We start from the raw sequence: 21,243 nt of genomic DNA on the forward strand, positions 1-21,243 counted from the left end.
ACACACACTCACTTATACACACACACTCACACACTCACACATACACCACACACACACATACTCTCTCTCACACACACTCTCACAAACACACTCTCATGCATACCACATTCACACTCACACACACTCATACACACCACTCTCTCTCTCTCACTCACACGCCACATCACACTCACACACATATCACACGTACACACACTCTCTGTCTCTCTGTCTCTGTCACACACACACACACACACACATACACACACACACAGTATGGATCTTATAATAAAGGCCATTGCTATCTCAAAGGCTGGCATGAAGAAATATAATCAAGGGTGCTGGAGTAACCTGAAATCTGTTGAGTGTGTTTAGTACAGGGACCACACCTGGTCAGTTCCCTAGTGAACACCCAGCACTCAGAACCGTTCCTGGTGTCCAGAAGGTGTGCAATGTGGCTGCTAGGCAGAGTTGCAGTTGGCAGCAGATGCCCTCTTGGTTGTAATGGGTAGGGATAAGACCTCTCTGGTGGGCAGGACTCTATTCAGTAGGGAGCAATAACATACCTCCACCTCCACATTTATTCATTTGGCCTTGCCCACTCTCTCGTGTGGAGGAACATCCTGTTGAGGACGACTAGACTGTGGCAACACGCATGAGCCAGTTCGCTCCATCCACCATAAGAGTCCCAGGAACCCGACTTAGGTCTTCAGGTTTGGCGGCAGGTATAATATTTCTAATGCTAGTGTGATGGTTGGATTTTGTTAACTTGACATAAGCAAGGATCGTCTGGGAAGAGGAAAGCTCAATTAAGAAAAGGCCTCCTTGGGGACAAGGGGAGGGGGAATGGGGGAAAAGCTTGGGACTGAGAGGAGAGGAGGGAACAGGGACTGCGATCGGGAGGTAAAGTGAATAAATAAATAAAAATTTAAAATGCCTCCAGTTGCATAGTGATGGTGCACACCTTTGATCCCAGCATTCAGGAGGCAGAGGCAGGCAGATCTCCGAGTTTGAGGACAACCTGGTCTACAGCGCAAGTTCTAGGACAGCCAGAGCTATACAGAGAAACCCTGTCTCACAAACAAACAAACAAACAACAAACAAACAACAAACACAAAAACAAAACACAAAGCAAAGCAAAACAAAACAAAGAAACTCTCCATCAAATTGGTATGTAGGCAAAACTGTGGGACGTTTTCTTAATGACTGAGGTAGAAGGGCCCACCCCGCTGTGGCAGGTGGTCCTGGGTTGTATAAGAGAAAAAACTGACAAAACTATAGAAAGCAAACCAGTAATCAGTGCACCTCCATAGTCTCTGACTGAGTTCTAGCCTCCAGGTTCCTGCCTTGAGTTCTTACCCTGACTTCCCTTTATGATGTAAGCTGAAATAAACCCCTTTCCTTATCAGTTGCTTTTGGCCATGGCGTTTATCATAGCAACAGAGAACAAACTAGGCCAGCCACCATGTCAGCCTACATTCATGGCTGTTTAGCCCTTGGTGAGCTCTCCATTGGATAATTGTCTCCGAAGCTCACCATCAACACACTGAGGTAATGTGCCGATGCTGAAGAAGAGTGTCAACCTAATAAATGGAGAGTAGACAGACAGGACAATAGGCATGAGCAATTACAGATGTGTCTGGACCCGATGCTGCAGTTTTGCTGCATCTCTGTGAATTCACGTGCATGGGTGTAGATGTGTGTGCGTATGGTGTGGGTGTGGAGTTATTGTATGAGTGAGGACAATCTTGGATGTCAGTCTTTAGGTTCTGTCCATCTCTTATCTTAGACAGGGTTTCTCACTAGTTTGGAACTCCAGAGATGAGCTGGCCTGGTCGTCAAGCTTCTGGAATCTACCTGTCTCCTCCTCCCATCTCACGATTGCTGGGATTCCCACCAATACACGTGGCTTTTTGTAGGGTTTTGGCGATGCAATGGGCTCTTGTCCTTGTGAAGAAAGTTTTCTGATGATAGAGCCATCTTTCCAGTCTGAAGTTATGAATGTAATAAGAAAAGACCTCCACAGGTTCATGCATTTGGACACTTGGTCCCCAGCCTGTGATGATGTTTTGGAGGTTGTGAAATCTTTGGGATATGGGGGCCTACATGGCAGGTATAGGGAGGGCCCTAGCGGGTAAAGTTCTGGTCTTCTAGGGCTCTGCTTCTGGCTTGAGCTCTCTGGGTTTTGGTTTATAGAGACCCAAAAGTCCCATGTGCAACTCTGCCTTCCCCACCATGATGGATAGTAGTACCCTCTCAAACCATGAAGCCAATTAAACCCTTCCTCCCATAAGTTGTTTCCATAAGGTGTCTCCTCAAGGAGAAAAGTGATACAACAGGGATTGACAGGAGAATGATGAGTCTGTAGCCCAGGAAGCTTCAGACATTTGCACTCCCTTCTTCAGTGGGAGCTTGAAAGGGGAACAAGTAATTTTGACAGGTGTAAGTGGCTGACTGGGGAAGTCAACAGCTGGTGACAGTTTCTAGGGAGTCTATCAGGTAAGAAGCAGAAACTCACCAAGGACTATGTTCTCACTGTCCTGACAGGTCTCCCAGAGAATCCCAGAGAATCCAGGACAAATGCCAGCTCCTCCTCTCACTAGTGACTCGGATTCTGTGGTTACAAGATAAGATGCTCAGGGAGGGGCTATGTCAACTACATCTCTTTTAGGAGAAGTTTCTTAGTCAAATGATAGCACTTCAGCGGTAGGCCCTTCTGAAGAGGAGCTGGGGAGGAGTCAAGAGGATAGAGAGACGGGGCAGGGAGCAGTATTGAGATTTTGTTATCGAGGTCATGATGAGATAGATCATCAACATGCTTTGGGGGATCATTTCTCAAGGCTAAACATCAAGTAAATGTTCCCCTATTTTTTAAATAGAGAATTGACCTAGGGGACTTAGCTGTGTACATGTGCACACTCACAAACATGTCTGCACACATTTCCCTGTGTTCACGACATTCCTTTAAGCCTCTAAGAATCCTTATAAGCCAGGAAAGGATATAAGCAAAACACACTTCGATGGATGTTGCCTTTGGCAGTTGGGAAACTCTTCCTGCCCAGCCTGGTTCACATTGCAGCTGTAGTCATCCACAAACACATAACTCGAGGGCACTGTGGCACTACGCTGTAAATTGTTTTAATGTAAGAATGAGCAGTTCAGATCTTGCAGGGTTATAAGTTCCAAACTATGAAAATAACTCCAGGGGAGTCTCGCAATGCCAAGAAATGCAGACACCCACAGTGGGAGCAATTTATAAACCCTCTGTTGACTGAACACACATACAACACACACCAGGATACGCAGTAAAATTGTGCTTTGAAATGCTGAATTTTTAATCACCAAGGATAACTGCCCGTGCAAGGGAGATGAGTCTCAATCACAGGGCCACACGTGCAAGCCCTGCCTTATCTCGGTGAGCCACAAACAGCCTTATCATTTTCTCTCTTTGTAAGGCACAATGCTGCCAAGCAGAATGACTCAAGCTGTAACGCCAGCAGACAGTATTTACTCTAGGCGAACCAGACTTAAGTTTTAAATAAAATAGGCTTAACATAAACGGTGACAAGATCTGATCTGGGGGACTCTTAAAAAATAATAATGGTTTGGCACAGAAGACACCCTGCTCCAGGGAACAACATTAGCTTCCATGGTGAGATCAAGTTACAGAAAATCAAACATTAAGTCCCAGGCATGGAGAGCCCCAAATGCAGGAGTAGCCAGTGGACCTGGGTTCATGTTCTCAGCAATAGAACAAGTCCTCACGAGACTGCAGTTTGCAAATGTAAGACACAAAAGGACACAGTCTTACTCGGCATCTGTCTCTGAAGCTGGAGAGTAATAGAAAAGCACGCTCCTAGTTTCCCCTCTAATTTACAAAGGGATTCCCAAACAAGATCTTCCCAGAGCTCCCCATGCCTGCCCTGCCCTGCAATTTATAAAATCCAGCAGGCTTGGGTCAGGGAGAGTGATGGGTTCTATTTTATGAAATAGTTTATGTTTTGCATAGAGTTACTCCCCACAAAACCATATCAGCTGTGAGGAAAGCATGGCAGACTGGGGACCAGCTTCATCTGGAGCACAGCTGGAGTCAAGCTCAGACTTTCTCTTCTGGGAGACTGATGTCACCCAGCACATGTAGGTCGTAGAAAAGGAAGGGTCTTTCTTCAGAATGATTCACATAGATGTTGCTAGTATCATGACCAATGCTTTCCACCATGAAAACTTGTGGCTGAGGTTTCTGGAAGACACTACTGTCAGCTCTCCTTAAGACCAGAGGTGACAGAGGTTGGTGCCCCTCACCAGTTCACTCCCCTTCCATTCCTGGAGACTTCTGGGTTGGAAAGGAGCCTTTTGTGTCATGGGGGAAGCCCCATTCCAGTAAAACTGAAGAGAAGTCCACATGGGAGGCAGCTAGGAGCAGGGTAGGTAACATAGGCATCAGAGAATGAGGCCTTGTAGCCCCAAGAGAAGGAATACCCAGAGCCAGAAGCTAGAACATGCCAGAAGTTGCACAGCAAAGATTCTCTCACAGGTTCCTTAGAAGGACTAGTGAGGTGGGTACCTTGGCTTTGGACTTCTGGTCTCCTAAGAAGCAAAAATAAACTATTGTTTCTCCTGCTCCTCCTCCTGCTCCTCCTCCTGTTCTTCTTCCTGCTCCTCCTGCTCCTCCTCCTGTTCTTCTTCCTGCTCCTCCTACTCCTGCTCCTCCTCTTCCTGCTCCTCCTGCTGCTCCTCTTCCTGCTCCTCCTGCTCCTCTTGCTCCTCTGCTCCTCCTCTTCCTCCACTTCCTCCTCTTCTTTTTTTCTTTAAGACAGGGTTTCTCTGTGTGGCCTTTGGCTGTCCTAGAACTTGCTCTGAAGATCAGGCTGGCCTTTAACTCAGAGATCCGCCTGCCTCTGCCTTCTAAGTGCTGAGATTTCTGTTCTTTCAAGCTCTTACGTTTGCAGAGACATTTTAATGATTTTAATGGCATTAAGGGGCAGCCATTCAACCCCAAGAGCCTCCTTTTCTTCATCTGAAAAAATGGGGACAATTGTCCTACCGCCTTCGTGTCCTACAGTAACTACAGGAGTAAACAGAAACCGTGACACACGTCTCATGAAATCAGGGGCAATGTTTGAAGGACTTCTCAAAGTGAAAGTACCATTGTCTTTACTAATTGTTAATATAAGAAAAACACTTAGAAGGGAAAATCTAAAAGCTGAATTTATTTATAACTCTCAATATAGCCACTATTCCATCCTGAGTCACCATCATGTCCTTTCAGCAAATCTGATATGCATGTTTGATTTTGGAATTTGAATCTTTTTTCCCCTTAGCCTTTGATATCAGCTTAGCCTTCTTGTGCTATATTTTTCCTCCATCTGGATGATGAGGGTACATGCCTGCAGGGCCACCATGGGGCTTTCGGGGGGTGGGGAGGAAGCTCATGAGAATCAACTAAGACCTAGAGTCTAGCACACTGTGCTAGAAGTGGGAGAAGGAGGAAGAGGAGGGGGAAGAGAAAGAGGAAAGTGTTTGCTGAGTTGAGCATCCCGCCAGGATTTGGCAGAGTTTGGCATGCAGTGCCATTCTTATTGACTACTCTAGAAGAAACCGATCTCTCTTGACTGTGGCAACTCCCTACTCCCTACCCCCATCTGATGATTTTCTTTGCTCTTCCAGGCACCTCTCTCCCAGGAAGCCCTCATGGATGCCATGTGTGTGTTGATGTCTCCCCTTGACCCTCACAGGCCCAGGTTCACTTCCTGTCATCATCAAAGCCTCCCACATTTCCTGTATGAAATCATACCTTGTCTTAGTCAACTGTGTTTCTAGTTCTTGATCCATTATAAGTATTTTGAAAACATTGTCTGGACAATGCTGAGAGGAGAGGGAACAGATGTTCAAAGCCATTAGGGACTCTCTGCCTCTATGGCCTTTCGGGGAGGGGCAGACAAATGGCTCTGCTTTGCCCAAAGATCTCGGGATTCTAACGGCAAAATCACAGAGATAGTCTTGGTTGGCCCAGCTATTACTTTCATGTGCACATCGGTCAGGTATTCTATGACAATGTTTCCAAACACACACCTTCAATCACAGCCTCTAAGAGCTCAGCCCATTCTTGCCTGAGCATGTAGCTCTGCTTCTGAGCACACATGGGGTTTAGGTAGGCACCTTGGGCTCTTCATCCTTGGAGGAGGTTGCCAAGGGCTAGCTCTCCTTTGGTGAGAGGTGGAAATGAAAAGACACAAGGGTCATTTCTTTAGGTCTCTTTCCTAACTGACAGTCACCTCACATCCGTAGTAGGTCAGGGAGGGGAGGAAGAGCTACGAGGCATCAGCTGCCCACACAACAACTCAGGGTCCAAGGCAACAGCACACACCTATGCCATGCTTACTGGGTTTCAGAGATCAGTATCAAGCCCTTATTCCCCATCATGAGCCCCAGAAGGTAGATGTGCCATTAGCTCCATTGCACAAATGGAAGAGCCGAGTCCAGAAGAGGTTATATGATCTATTCAAGTTCAAGGGGGCAAACATTTGTCACTGTCTGAATTTCTCCTTCTGATTTCCGAGGTGTTGCCTGTGTTCTGCATTCGGCCTGCTGGGTCTGGTGTAGCTTGGCCACACCACTGAAGCTCATTGGCCCAAGGAAGAACAAGTGTGCTTGTCTTTACTAAACTCCCATCAGGCACTCTTGCTTCTTTTATACATATTATCAGACAGCCTTACAGCAACCTGGGGATCACCCCACACCACAGAGGAAAACTCTGGGACTGGCACACAAACACTAGGTGTGCGTAGTTTTCTAGGCGAGACCAATTGGATGAGAAGCAGTTAAGTCAGTCAGGTGAGGATGGAATCGACTCCTTTTTTCCCCTCCTTCAGTGGCTTCTGAAAAAATTATGTTGGTTAAAAAGGACACGGTGGGGTGGAGGGCAGAAGGTTAGGAAGACTCAAAAAGGAACCTTTGCTTTCCACCACCTAGTTCTCACAGAGGCTCCCAGCGCCCAGCAGGTGGCAGGATGTGGCCAGAGATGCCCAGTCCCTGGGAAGTCTGGGCCAGCAGCCCGCGCTGCCAGATAATGTCAGTCTCCTGGGGAGTTCTTGCCTCCCACTCTGGCCCTTGCAAGCCTAGGGTCCTTAGGCATCCTGGTCTTTGGAGAGACACCCCACCCCCGCCCCAGGCACGCCCCAGCTATGGTAGAAGCCTAGACCCAAGATGAAAACCCTTTCTCTAAATCAGCCGCCTAAGTTTCATAGTGTAGGGCAATCCCGAGGACCCAGACAGGCAATTTTCAAAAATGTACATTTTTTTTTTTAAGTAAACGACAGCCTCGTAGGCCTCAGTTTCTCAATGTACAATGAGAGGTCACATTCGATCTCGCTGGTCTGGGCTCCCCTTCCACTCATAAAACATTCCGGAAAACAAAGAAGCCTGTGGCCGAGCCAGTGTGTGAGCACAGTTCTGAGTCAATAGGAACTGTCAAACGCTGCCGGTGGGGAGTCCCGGGGACCCAGCAGCTCCAGGGAGGCCCCTTCCCTCGGAGTCCCCGCCTACCCGACTGTGAAGTGGGGGCGGTGGCTTCTAACTCTTGGCTGAGATCCGGGTCCACGCCCCCTCCTCCTGCTGCACGCCCTCCCACCCTCCTTTCTCGCCTCTTCCTCCTTTTTCCTCACCACCGTTGTGAGCAGAGCTGCACGGTGGTCTGGGCTCAGGGACTCCCCGGGTTTCCATCCGTGTATTGTGCGTCATGGAGAGAACCGGGTGAGGGCTCAGGGGGTGCGGTGATCGCAGCTGGGGGACACCCTGGAGGAGGGGTGGCCACACGGTCCCCATCCCTGCGCTGCAATCGACCCCCTCCACACACCCTACAACCCTCGCTGGCTGCTCTCACCGCAGCTTGCATCCTGCATCCCTGGGCTCTCATCCCGCACGCTGCATCCCAAGAGCATCCTGGATCCCTTATCGCTGTGAGAATCCTGCATCTAACATCCCGAAAGGAGAGGCCGGGCATGTAGTAGCGGCAGTAGCGGCGGAATATGGGCGGGAACCACTCCCACAAGCCCCCAGTGTTTGATGAGAACGAAGAAGGTAAGAGCCTCCCCAACCCGAGCCGCCACTCCCCATGTCCCCAGGGCATCCCTTCCTTCTGCTAGCCTTCTCTGAACGCCTGCGGAGTGTAGCACAAGGATGGACACCTGGGTCTCAGCACCGCCTTGTCACCCCGCACTGGCTGCGCACCGGCCCAGTGCTAGGCATAGAGCTCCTACCTGGCCACTTTTTAGGCTCTCGTGGTCTTTGGAAGCTCAGATCATGCTGAACCTAGAGTTGGGACAGAAGACTAGGAGAGGAGAGGAAAAAGGGGACTCAAGGTATCACTTGGGGGAGGGGGCGTCACAGGGAAGACCTTGCTTCACAGTATAGTAGGGGGCGTTTCTCCTGCTCAGCATCCTGGGACTCCAAGGTGGCATTCAGAGCTTGAACTTAACAGAAGTGGCCTACTGGGTGAAAGTGCACAACGTGCGTGTGTGTGTGTGTGTGTGTGCGTGTGTGTGTGTGTGTGTGAGAGAGAGAGAGAGAGAGAGAGAGAGAGAGAGAGAGAGAGAGAGAGAGAGAGAGAAAGTTCTATTCTATTTGGTCTCAGGGCAGCATAAGGAAACTTTTTGTAGCTAAATCAGTGGCTCTGAGGAAGGAGCCCTGCTTGAGGCTAGCTTCCTGGTGGGGAGTGTTGTAGGCTATTCACCTTGTATAGATGCCAGGTCTGGAGAGTCCTTGCAGCTAATGGTGGCAGAATTTGGTATTTGGGTATTTGGCTGAGCAAAAGCGTAAGAAGTTTTCTTCGTAGCATTTACTTTCATTATTGTGTGTCTTGGGACTCAACTCCTCTGAATCCTCATTTCTCCATGTCTGTGAAGGTTGCTAATCAGGTTGGGAGCTTAATCATTAGTCACATGTGGAAAGTATCTTTTACAGACACCTGTGCTGGTTAATAACCTACTGTGTGATAATACACACTGGCTTCTCTCTCCACTGGGCCCCAAATTAGAGTCCAGACATCCTGAGCTTTCTTTCATGCCGGCCACTGTGCTGCATTTAGTCCTCACAGATCCCAATGGAACAGGTACTTTTCTTGTAGCTGTTTTGTGTATGTGTGTGTGTGTGTGTGTGTGTGTGTGTGTGTGTGAGAGAGAGAGAGAGAGAGAGAGAGAGAGAGAGGCATACACAGAGAAAGAGACACACATACAGAGAAGCAGAGAGAGACAGAAACAGACACACACAGAGACAGAGACAGACACATACACACAGAGATAAATAGTTGCATACACACACACACACACACAGAAAGAGAGAGAGAGAGAGAGAGAGACAGAGAGAGAGAGAGAGAGAGAGAGAGAGAGAGAGAGCCAGTCATAGACTACACCCTGAGCTCATCACAGGGTGCAGGTTTGGCCACTCAGATCATGCATGTTTTTTAGAACCATCAAGGCTGACTCTCTCAAAATGAGACCCCACTCAGGCAAAGACACGGCTGAGCCAGCCAGGTGGTCCTTCCTTGCAGGAAGCCATGTCTGGTGGGTCTGAATGAATATCCTTGGTGATAGGCAGGTAGGGTTCAGTATGGCCACAGGTTGTTTGACAGCCCCAATCGTGGTCTTCAGATTGGAGTGAGCTATAGAAGCCAGAGACAGTGGAAGCCCTGTATGTGTCAGAGGGAGTAGCTTTGCCCCACTTAGGGTATAGCCGGGGTCAAGGTCACACTGATAGTTTCCTTAACATCTCTGTCTTTTAAAAATCATTCAGTAGGTGGAGTTTCACATGTGTACATCAGTCTTTCATCAACAGAGTCTAACGTGATCCTAACATTCGTTCTCTCCCTAGAAACACGCCTCTACACGGAACACTAGCATTTACCCACAGTTAGCACTCTAAAACCAGATCCAGCTTACTCTCTGCCCCAGAGAAATGTAAACTCACCTTAATCAAAAGCCCCAAATATTGTGTATGAATACTTAATTTGTGTGGCCGATTATAGACTTCTAAAGAAAGCAGCTCTCTAAATAAAATCAGAGTTTCTCATTGCATGTAAAGATAAGTTACCCTTAGCCTGTAACTATTTTTTTTATTTTTATAATTATTCTCATTTGATGTTGCCATTTATTACTCTCGCCTTACAAAAATATCAGATATGGTCAGTAAGACCGCCCCCACATGTAACGTCTATGTATTTTATTTTTGCAGCAAAAGCACCCTTTTCTTTCATGCTTGACTCATGGAAGGGACTTGCCGCCTCTGTGGCAAGGATCCCATTTGTGCCTTATTTGCTCTAAAATATTTGCTGTAGTCGGTGTTTTGGTTTTCCTGTCTTGATTCCCCATCCAGATTCTGTTGAACCTGAGTGAGCCGTCTGTTCTGGTGCAGGTTGAAATACAAGGCTGGGACCCTCCAGTCCAGCGGAGCATGAACAAATGTGACTTACAGCCATTTCTGTGTATTTCCTGGGCACATGTGGAGTACAGTCTGCCAGTTCATGTATTTCATATACATTTACATATAATCTTTCCCACACTTACACCATGCTGGGCACCAGGACTGGAAGCATGGTAGAGGGTTCCTAATCCTGGAGTGTAAACTCTTTCTACACTTGAGTCCTGCAGAAGTGGCAACAAGACTTTCCTGGGAAAGATATTTCTAAAGATGGGAACAGACTGTTCAAAGGCAGTTGGTAAAGATAAAGCATGGTTCATTTGGGGATCTGGCAGAGCCTTTTGTGCACCGAGGAAGGTGGATACGTAAGATACCATAAAAAGCCTCTGAATGCCAGGCCAGCCTCAAATGGCCCAGGCCCATTTGGGTGTGTGGAGTTGATCTTTCAGGAATTCTGGAGGTACTGAAGAGTTTTAGGGAGGGGATAATGGAGGTCAGTGAACATGCATGCTCCCCCAAGTGGCTGAGGCACTAGCTCCTGAACACATCTGGTATTAAGGACTCCGAATGGACAAACCACCGCAGGAAGTTTGCCAGTGTGTAACTGTTTTCCATTCTCGGTGATGGGGGCGGGAGGCATGAGTCCACCTGTGTTCTGATCACAGCTGTCATGCTAACACCTTCAGCAAGAAGCTCAGAAGAGCATGTTCATGTCCCAGCAAGAATGGCTAGGCCAAAGTATTGACAGTAGCACATGAAACAGTGGTGTGTTTACTGTAACGGCATCTGAGGTAAGGTGGGAGACGGTGCTTTCCCCACCTGAGCCTCCTTGAGCAGATGATATAAAACCAATAGGAAGTGCTTTTGCTGGAACTAACTGGCTTGGGCCACATGGTCCCTTCCATATCTGCTTTAAGCCCTCGTCCTGGTCCTGGCCAGCACATAGATCATCAGCATGGGCTCCACGCTGCCCTCCTTCTGGCAGCTCTCTTCTCAGTGTCATCTGGGTACAGCAGCCAGGCCACCCTGCTCTCGGAGTGCCAGGCCGCATCAGGTCTCTGTTCAGTTCTCTGTCTTGCTCTCTCTGGTCCTAGAGGCAAGTCACACGAAGATTGAGATGAAAGCGAAGTCCTGTACATGCCCACTCAGACCTGCCCTTTGGGCTCTCACTCCTCTCTTTCCCAGACAACTTTGGCCTTGGTCCATGTTTCCCTTCCCCACATCCTCCAGATCTCCATGAGGGCTTCATTGACTTCTCTCTTCATAATGGCACTCTCTGCCCATCCCTTACTATATTTTTTTCTGTCAATCATCACCACCTACTGTACTATTAACGTCATTATTTTCTTAGTTATCATCCATGTTGGTTTTCTGTCACTGTGACAGAATACTTGAGCTGAACAACTTCTAAGAACAGGTCTGGTTTTGTTCACAGTTTCTGAGGGTTTGGGCCCTCATCACTTGGCTCTGTTGGTTTTAGTCTGTGGTGGGACATCATTATGGACATGGCAAAAGACATGTGTCCAGAGAAGTGGCAGCCGGGAGATAGAACACTGGAGGAAGCTAGAGTCCCAGCATGCCTTCAAAGGATGTCACCAAATCTCTACATTGGTAGAGAAAGGCCAGTGAACTCAGGACAGATTAAGGAAAGTGAATAGATGTACTGGGGAAGCCAGCTGGATATCAAGAGGATACTTCTTAGGGAATCTTGCAGCTAGTTATATTGCTGCTTATCTGTGTGCTACAATAGCTGACAAGTAACTTAAAAGAGGAAGGGCTTATTCTGGCTCACAGTTTGATGGGACACAGTCTGTCATGGGAAGAAAAGCTGGATCAGGAGGCTGCTGGTTACATTGTATCGGCAGAGAGGAAACAGGAAGTAGGGATTGTTTGTTTATATAAATTGTAAAGCCTACCATGTCATGACCCTTAGGAGGCAGAGAGGGAACAGGAACTGGGGTTTGTTTGTTTGTTTATATACATTGTAAAGCCCACCCTGTCATGACCCACTTCCTCCAGCGAGCTCCACCTCTAAAAGGCTCTATAACTTTGCCAAATGGTGACACCAGCTGAGGACCAAGTACTCAAGAACACAAGCCTACGGGGGACGTTTCACATTTAAGCCTCAGCACTGCTGATTGGTAATATCAGTCTTGAAGGTGAAGCTGCCTATTGGGATAAGTCAACATAAACCATTCGTTTAAATGAACAGTGAGGGCTGGTCAGAGAGGCACAGGGATTTTATAGCAGAGAGTAGCAACCGGTGTGGATGCACCTTTATCAGTTTCATCTCCAAAAGTTTTCGCCTGCTCTTGGTGGCATAGGTTGGTAGGTAACCAAGTCTTTGACAGATGGGCCTCTGGAGATATTTTGCTTCCAAATCACAGTGCTATGGGTCTTCTACAGCATTGCAAGTCCAGTAAGGAGGAAACTGAAGGTTAGGCTGGTGACAGCTTAGAGCTCTGTTGAGATGGGAACTTCATGAGAATTCCAGTGTCCCAAAGCCTAAAAGAAGAGCTGGGGTAGAACTGAGATTTTAATGACCTGTGGGCACATAAGTGTCAGTCTCTTCAGCCATAAGTTAGTTCTGCTTCTTCAGTAGTCTCTGGAACCTTCCTTCTGTTTTCCTCTGTAGGCTTAATGCTAGGACAGACTTTCTTCTCATGGAACCCACCAGTCCTAAGACTCTAAGTGGAGGAGAGGCTCGTATTCCACATATGACTGCAGGGTCACCGGTGATTGGTTTCTATTAAGATATGAACCATTCTGTAAGCAGGGAGATCTGATGTGCTAGTCAGGCAGCCCAGATTGTTCAGGCCTTGCTTGGACACTGGGTAGAGTCACCTCTACTTGAGGCACTCTGGTATGTCTAAATGGAAAAATAATCCAAGGAATACCAGAATACCAACAGAAGGAGGCCAAGCGGCTGCTGCAGTGAATCCAAATAGTGTTCAAACGATGATGACACCGATAACCAGGACCGAACATACACCACCCTCTCCAGCTGTTACCAGGGAGGGACACAGTGGGTTGGGACTCTGTAACTTACCTCATGCAATTGTTAAATCCCACGTTAGTCAACTCTCCACTAGATAGCAATGTATCTGAGGCAACAGGTTTATAAGAGAAAGTTTATTTTGGCTCACAGACCTGCAAGTTTCTGCCCTTGTTCGATCAGCCCCACTGTTTTAGACGTGCAGTGAAGTGGAGCACGTGGATCACGTGACAGAGGAAAACCTTAAGCTATGACGCAAAAGCAAACAGCAGAACCAAGGTAGAACTGTCCCTGAGGGCAAGGCCCCAGTAGCTGGAAGACCCCCCCCACACACACACACTTAGTGACACCTATCTTGATAGTCTCCTCACAATGCTGGGAATCACGAGCCTTTGGGCAGCATTTAGCATCCGAAGAGCAGCACAGGCTACTTTCTAAATGAGCCTGGGACCTCTTTTGAAGAGTGGCAATTGCTTGCTTTTATTTCCCCTTTGCCAGGTCTAGGATAGAGTCACTGAAGAGCATTGGGAAGTCATGTCTGAATGTAGGCTGAAGGTGGTCCCTTACTGGGAGGTCACTTTTTCGTGTCCCTCTGGGTTCTGAAGCTACCGAGGAGTGAACACAGACATCACAGTTTTAATATAAGTGACATTTGTGTGGACTTTAGAGTGGGATGGGCTTCCTGCTTCTGTTCTCAGGTTTCTACCTCGGAACAAACAGGCAGGGAATTGAGTGTGCAGAATGGTTGGCATGCTGCAAGCAGCCTGGCAGTTCCCAATCACAGTATACAGGGAGCCCAGGAGACAGCCCCACACAGCAAAAACTGAGGCGTGCACACCAGGCAGTCTGTAGTGTGAAAACATTGTTTGCATGCAGTGACTACAGATATCAATTTTCCCTCTGCTGAAAGAGGCACAGGGCTCCCCCACCCATCCCTCGCCACCCCTATTGCTGGGTAAGACAGGATTCTTGCTTTAGGGGTAAGCAGAAGAGAGTGGCTCTTCCCTAAAGAGTGAATTGCATGAGGATGGAGGCAGGGTTGATCTCTAGGTTGAAGAAAGGTTTAAATGCATGAGAGGAAAAGGAATGGGGTTAGGGGGGATGAGTTGGTGTCAGCTAGCCCTGAATCTGCCATGTTCCTCTGAGAACTGGAAAGAACAAGATGCTGAGCGTGACATGGGTGCTTAGAATTGAGGCTTTGAGCCCTGGAAGGTAGAGATGGAGAAACTGCTCCTCACAGGGATCTTGGGACCCCTCATCTCACAGGGTGCACTAGTTACCATGGTAATGAGGGAAAGTTTGCAACAGCAGAGGAGAATCAGCTACCTCAACTACCAGTGAAGGGAAGCTGGGGTCATTTTCAGACAGAGTCAGCCCCAGCCAAGGAAAACTTGAAGTCAATGCTGTCATCAACTTGGGAATCTTTCTCCTTCCAGCGCTTGGCTTTTTGATCTTTCAGAGTATCCTAACACATTGTAGATTTTGCCTTCTGGCTTGTCTTACCAAGATACTCTAGCAGTGAAGTCATCAAAGCAAATGGCTTCCCAGGGTGGGTTGTTAGCACTGTGCACCAGCACGGCATTCCTTCTTCTTAAAATACAAAACAAAACAAAACACTCACTTTATCTCTAATTATGTATGTATGCATGTGTCTGTGGCTGGGCCTGTGCACTCACTCACAGCATCATATGAGTACCCATACCTATGGCGGCCAGGAGAGGGTCTCAGATCTCCTGGAGCTGGAGTTACAGGTGGTTGTGAGCTCATTGGTGTGGGTGTTGGTATTCTGGAAGAGCAGCAAGCATTCGAAACCAGTGAGCCATCTCTCAACTACCCCTTTTCTTTTGTGCGTGGGAAAACTTTAAAGTTCTCTTTGAGATTGTGAGAGACATGTGAATGACTTTGGTCCAAATGAGCGGCATTGATGTGTATCTTATCTCAGGTAAAATGCTTACCAACTGGTAGGTGCCACTTCATGTCTGTCTGTCTTAAGACAAGCAGAATTATCCAAAAGACAGGGGGTTCCCTGGTTGGGGGATGGGGTAAGGGGATAACATATGAAATGTAAATAAAACATTCAATTAAAAAAAGAAAAAAGAAAAAAAGAAAAAAAAGTCTCCAGAGAATGAGTACAAAGACTATATTTAAAGAAAGCTTTTATTGTCTCTTCTATAGTATTTATTGTAAGTTGCGTTGACTGTATAATTTCCAATTGTGTTAGTGTGTTGGCATGTCTTGGATGAAACCTTGCATGTCTGTTACGGGGGTCTATCAACCAGCATTTGTCTTACTGCCCTGAGTATTAGAAAACCTTGATTCTCTGAAAAAAGCTTGAAAGAGCCGGAAGAAGTTAGTTAGGCTTTAAGCAGAAGCAAGAGGGTAGCGGACTTGATTATTGCTGGTATAACAGCTTTAATTTCATTAATTGCTAGCACCACTGCTTCTGCAATAGCATTGACACAAAGAGTTGAGACAACTATTTTTGTTAACCATCTAGTAAAAAAATGTTACTAATGTATTGAGTATACAAAAGGATTTATATAGGTATCTGGAACAACGGATGATGCTCTATAACCTATTCAAATTATCTGAAGGAGGTTCAGGGTTCAAGAGTTAGTAGCCATCCCAAATGTCATGACAAATATCATTGGAGTAGTGTTACTTTTGAAATTTATAATGATTGTCATTATAATTAGAAAAAAATTTAAAGACACCTGTAGGATATTTGGCATAATCCTAACACCTCTCTGGGTGTGTTAACTTTGCATAGTGAGATTATGAATTTAAAGAATGCTGTTCTGTTGAGCTTTGATGCTGCAGATAATGCCAATAAAATTATCCATGGCCTGAGGTCAGTATTTCCATTTTGGTCAAACCTCAGGAATGGCATATATAGCTTGATCAGGCCCTTCTTGTCCTGGGAATACTTTTATTCCTGCCCATCGTGTTAAAGCTTGTCTCTAACTACATCAACAGGCTGGCAGCCAAAGTACATGACTTGAAACTGATAATGGACCACCAGCCAGAGTTATTAATTTAACAGGCTGGCAAGCCAAGGACAGGTAAGATTCTGCACAGAGCCTTACCAACCTAAGACAGAAGTGCATTGCTTTTGATAATGCATATTCCATGATGGGTAAGGAAGACATTCTTGTCAGAATGACCTAAGACAGGCTCAGTCTTGTTCATGAAATAAAAAAGGGGGAGAAGTGGGGAGCCTTTGGGGCTGCTTGGCAAGAATCTGACATGGGCCAAGGACAAGGAAATGGGCTGCTTGGCAGGAATATGACATTGGCCAAGGACAAGGAATTAGGCTTCAGTCAGGAATCTGACATTAGGCTAGAACAAAGAAATAATTTCAGGTAGGAATCTAAATCTTAGGCTACAACAAAGAAGTAATCCTAGGCAGGAATCTAAATATTAGGCTAGAACAAAGAAATAATTTCAAACAGGAATCTAAATTTTAGGCTAGAACAAGGAAGTAGGCTTCAGATATGAAAATGACCTTGGACTAGGACAGAGAAGTAGGCTCAGATACTTTGGTCATCCTGATAAGCCTTTAGAAACAGTGATCATGGGAGTGTTCAAGTACTAGGGTTTAATGCTTTGCTTTTTCTTTGACTATTTGTGTTTATTGTATTGCTTGTTCCTTGACTATTTGCATCTATTGTATTGCTAGACCCTCAACCTAGAACTGACTTTAATACACACATGTAATAAAAATGGTATAAAAGCATCAAGAAAGAGGGGTTATAGGATAGGAGGTTCTGGTGAGGGGAAATGGAGAAAGGGGATGACATCTGTATTGTAAATAAATAAAATATCCAATAAAAAATGAAAAATAAAAAGAAGAGGCTCCAAAGTAGAACTATGTGGTCCTGTTCTACTCCTCCTGGGTATGTGTTCCAAAGAATCAAACCAAGCATAAAATACAGATAAATATATGATTACCATTATTATCACACTACTCAGTCTTGGAGCCAATAAAAATGAGTGGATAAAGAAAATATAAGATATACACTTATGGCTATTGAAGAAAGGATGCTATTTTATTTGCAATAAATGGATAGAGTTAGGGATTATTATGCTAAATAAAATAAGCCAGACTTAGAAACACAAGTGTCATGCCTTTTTGTCATATGTAAAATCTAGATTTTTTTAAGGCATTAAAAATCAGGGGGAATGATTTTGGAGAATGAAGGGGATTAGCAGAAGTGGGAAGAGGTAACTGAGGAAAAGGGGGCTACAGAGACAGCTTAGTGCTTAAGAATATTTGCTGCTTGCCATGGATATATAATATAATATTTAAACAAACAAAACACCAAAAAACCCTTTTATTAGTTAATGTGTATGTGTTAGCTTGCATGAATTTATGTGCACTGAGAACATGCAGTACAAGTGGAGGCCCAAAGAGGGCAGTAGAACCTCTTCAACTGGAGTCACAGCAGGTTGTAAGTCTCCATGTCCAGGCTAGGAACCATAACCAGGTCCTCTGCAAAAACAGCAGATATTCTTAACCACTGAGACATCACCCCAGCCCCAAGAGTATCTTTCTTATGGCTTCAGTATCATTTTAATAATGTTAGACTGGTACCATTAGCAGAACTGTAGATGGGCATTGCTTTCCTGGAAGGATTTCTGAAGGGCTGCTACAATGTTGCTCCCAACATTCTAATCTCTACCTAGCGTCTGTAACATCTGTAGTAAGGGCTCCTTTTTCAATTCTGGTTTTAACAGTTTGCACTTCCTTTCCTAATTATTTTTCTTGATTGATCTTTGGTTTATCAGCTGTTGGCTTTAATTTGTATTTGTTTGATTCCTATTTGATTTCTTTTTTTTTTTTTTTGTTTCCTTCAGGGTTTTGAGACAGCTCTATTTTCTGGTTCACCCTACTCTTATTTCTTATTTTGTATTTCACATAAGTGTTACAGCTAAAATTATTTTCTCTTGACTGGATTATTTCCTTTGGCATTCCTCCTAGTGTCTGCCTACTGTTGAAAAGTTTCCTTACTTTCTATGTGTCTTAAAATGTCTGTATGTGTATGCCTGATTATTTTGTGGCTGTCAAGTTCCATATTGCTATTTTCTCCTTAAGCAGTTTGAAGTAGATTCCTTTGTCTTCTGTCCTCCATCATTCCAACAGAGAGGTAGCAGCTAGTGCTTCCTTTGTTCCACTTATGTTTATTTTCCTTGTCTGCCGGTCTCAAGGGTTTATTTTTAAAATTTTTTCTTGTTCTCAGGAGTGCAGCACAGTGTACCCACCTGTGAGATTCTGGTTGGTTCCACTTGTGCAGAGGGCTTCCTGAGTCTACTGTCACATGTCTTAGCTTTGGATCATTCTTCTTTTGCCTCCTAATTCTGTCCCTGTTGCTGGCTGTCTCCACACCATCACACCAAGAGGACAGGGGCATGAGACTTTCCATGGAGACTCTGTGTAGCTCTGACCATAATTTTGTGGCTCAAGTCATCTCTGTTTTAGTATGAACATTTTCTTTTGGCCTGTTTATTTTAATCACTTTAAGTCTGTCTTGCTGTTAAGTGCAACCATCAAGACCCTCATGTTAACTCCTGACTCTCCACCTCAAGAACTGCTGACTTCACCTCTTCAATGGCTTTCAGTTCTCTGAACTTGCCATACAGTTTCTTGAGCACACCAATTAGAAATTTCATCTTCTTTTTTGAGCAACCCTGAAGATCTTTCATTTCCTATTGCCTGATTTTGTCTTTCTGTGTGGTTAGTACGTTTCACACAGTACTGTGTATTGAAAAACTACATAGTGTGTAACTACAGATAATTTTATGAATGACTTGGAAAGCTACAAAGATAATGTCAGGCTTCAGAGAATGCTCCCTTCACAGCAGTGACCTCCATATGGCAAGCAGTCAGTCATGTTTCATGTGAATCCCCATAGAGAATGGGGTGGGGATATTGCAATCCCATGAGAACAGTCTTGCTACCTTTGTTCCATGTACCTAGAATGTAGCCTTTGATATTACTGAGGTATGTCTGGGGTATTGGGCAAGCGTCTTCATTGGTAGGCTGTCACCTTTAGTATTAGCCCCACCCATCATCTCTGAGGGCATCCAGCTCTGGTAGCCTTTCAGTCTCTCAGAATTTTCGGATTTGACAGAACTTCTTGAGGAGAAGCAGCCCTTCTTTGAACTGGCCCTTTTCTTTCACATTTGACCTGAATCTCTGTTCTCCACTAAGAATACTATAGTTCCTCCAGATGGATTTTCCAAAGATAAATTGTGTGTGGTCATTATAGCTTCTCATCACCCAGACCTCTGGAAGTCACTTTCTCCTCGGTGTTTGTCAGTATGTAAGAGCTGCTTGCGGAGAGACACCTATGTCTCCTGACCTTCTCCCACTCTTGATTTCCTCACTCCCACAGCCTCATCCTCAGCCTCCCTTCCTCTCCCTGCCAGTCTCTCTGTGTTATTCCTAAGCTGGTGCATCTTGAATCCTGGCATCACCATAGTGACATGGCTTTTGTGAGTACCTTCATGACCAGTTGGTTCTTCAAAATAGCAGATACCTGCAACACATTTCTTTCTTGGACACAAAATTAAACCACTCCGAACCTCACCATCATACAGGAGAAATATAGCACACTCAATTCTATCGACGCTCCCTGGACATTTCTCCCTCCCCTTTCCAAACATTCTCGTCCCTAGACAACAATATTTAATTTGTATTGTGTTCGGGAATCATACAAATGGTCACATGTTTTAGGCAGTCTTTTGTGACTTGCTGCTCTCACTGAAGACCAAATCTCTAACATTCATCCATGGAGCTATGGATACCAGGAGTCTGTTCATTTTTGTTGCTGTATAATGTTCCACTGTGTGATCATCATTCACTTGCCCCCTTCTAGATATTTGTACTATTTCTGTTTTTTGGCTCTGGTGAGCAGCTCTGCTGTTCGTAACTTTGCACGCTCCTCCTGATGCACATGAGCAAGAGTTTTTTTCTGGGATGTGCACTAAAGGAGAACTTCTGGCAGACAACAGGTACATGTACAGTTTCTGAGATCCCAACAAATGCTTTCCAGAGTGATTTATCACCAGGAAGCTGAGCACAGTCACTTCCTAGTCTCTCCATGAACACTGCTGTAGAGACAGGGCTTAGTCAACACGCTTACATGCTTTACCGTCTTCTTTCAGTCTCACTTGATTCTGCTTCCACAGGGACACTGACTTTACCAATCTGTTTAACAAAAATCTAACCTAATATCACCACTGCCAATTGACACTAAGCTTTTGTGACTGAATATGTAGTATCCATTTAACACACATCTTAAATTGAGCCAGACATTTAAAGTGCTTGAAAGCTTTGGGGGACAGATACCAGGCTTGGTGACATATTGCAGTGGTTTGAATAAGAACAGCCCCCATGGGTTCATAGATTTGAATACTTAAATCATCAGGGAGTGACACTGAATGGATCAGAAGGACTAGGAGGTGTGGCCTTGTTGGAGGAAGTGTGTCACTGGGGGGTGGGCTTTGAGGTTTCAAAAGCCACACTAGACCCAAACTCTCTTCCTGCTGCCTCCAGATCAGGATGTCGAACTCTTACCTAAGTCTTCAGCACCAGTCTTCCTGTGTGCCGCCATGCTCCCCACAATGATGATAATGGACTAAACTTTTGAAACTGTTAGAAATCTCCCAATTGAGTTCTTTTTCTTATAAATGCTGCCTTTATCATGGTGCCTCTTCACAGCAATAGAACAGTGACTAAGCCATGCCTGTAGCACAAGGACTTCGGAGTCAGAGGCAGAAGGATTTTAAACTTGAGGGCTGCCTGGTCTTTATAGTAAGTCACAGTCATCGGGAACTGCATAGCTACCACACAG

At 45.6% G+C, this 21,243-nt stretch overlaps 1 protein-coding gene across 2 annotated transcripts in view; it reads left to right on the top strand.

The window, feature by feature from the left end:
• Positions 1-7,631: 7,631 nt before the first annotated feature.
• The window catches only part of Stk32b (serine/threonine kinase 32B), a 239,752-nt gene continuing 226,140 nt past the window's right edge, over positions 7,632-21,243 (top strand). Inside the window, exon 1 of one of the 2 annotated variants that reach the window (XM_028758246.1) lies at positions 7,632-8,058. In XM_028758246.1, coding sequence (XP_028614079.1) covers positions 8,007-8,058 — 52 coding nt within the window. In that variant the 5' untranslated portion in view covers positions 7,632-8,006. The remainder of the gene's footprint in view (positions 8,059-21,243) is intronic. The other variant, XM_028758247.1, reaches the window with a different exon arrangement.

The sequence above is a fragment of the Grammomys surdaster genome, unplaced genomic scaffold (genome assembly GCF_004785775.1).
Source record: "Grammomys surdaster isolate TR1022 unplaced genomic scaffold, NIH_TR_1.0 126187, whole genome shotgun sequence".
Classification (NCBI taxonomy): Eukaryota; Metazoa; Chordata; class Mammalia; order Rodentia; family Muridae; genus Grammomys; species Grammomys surdaster.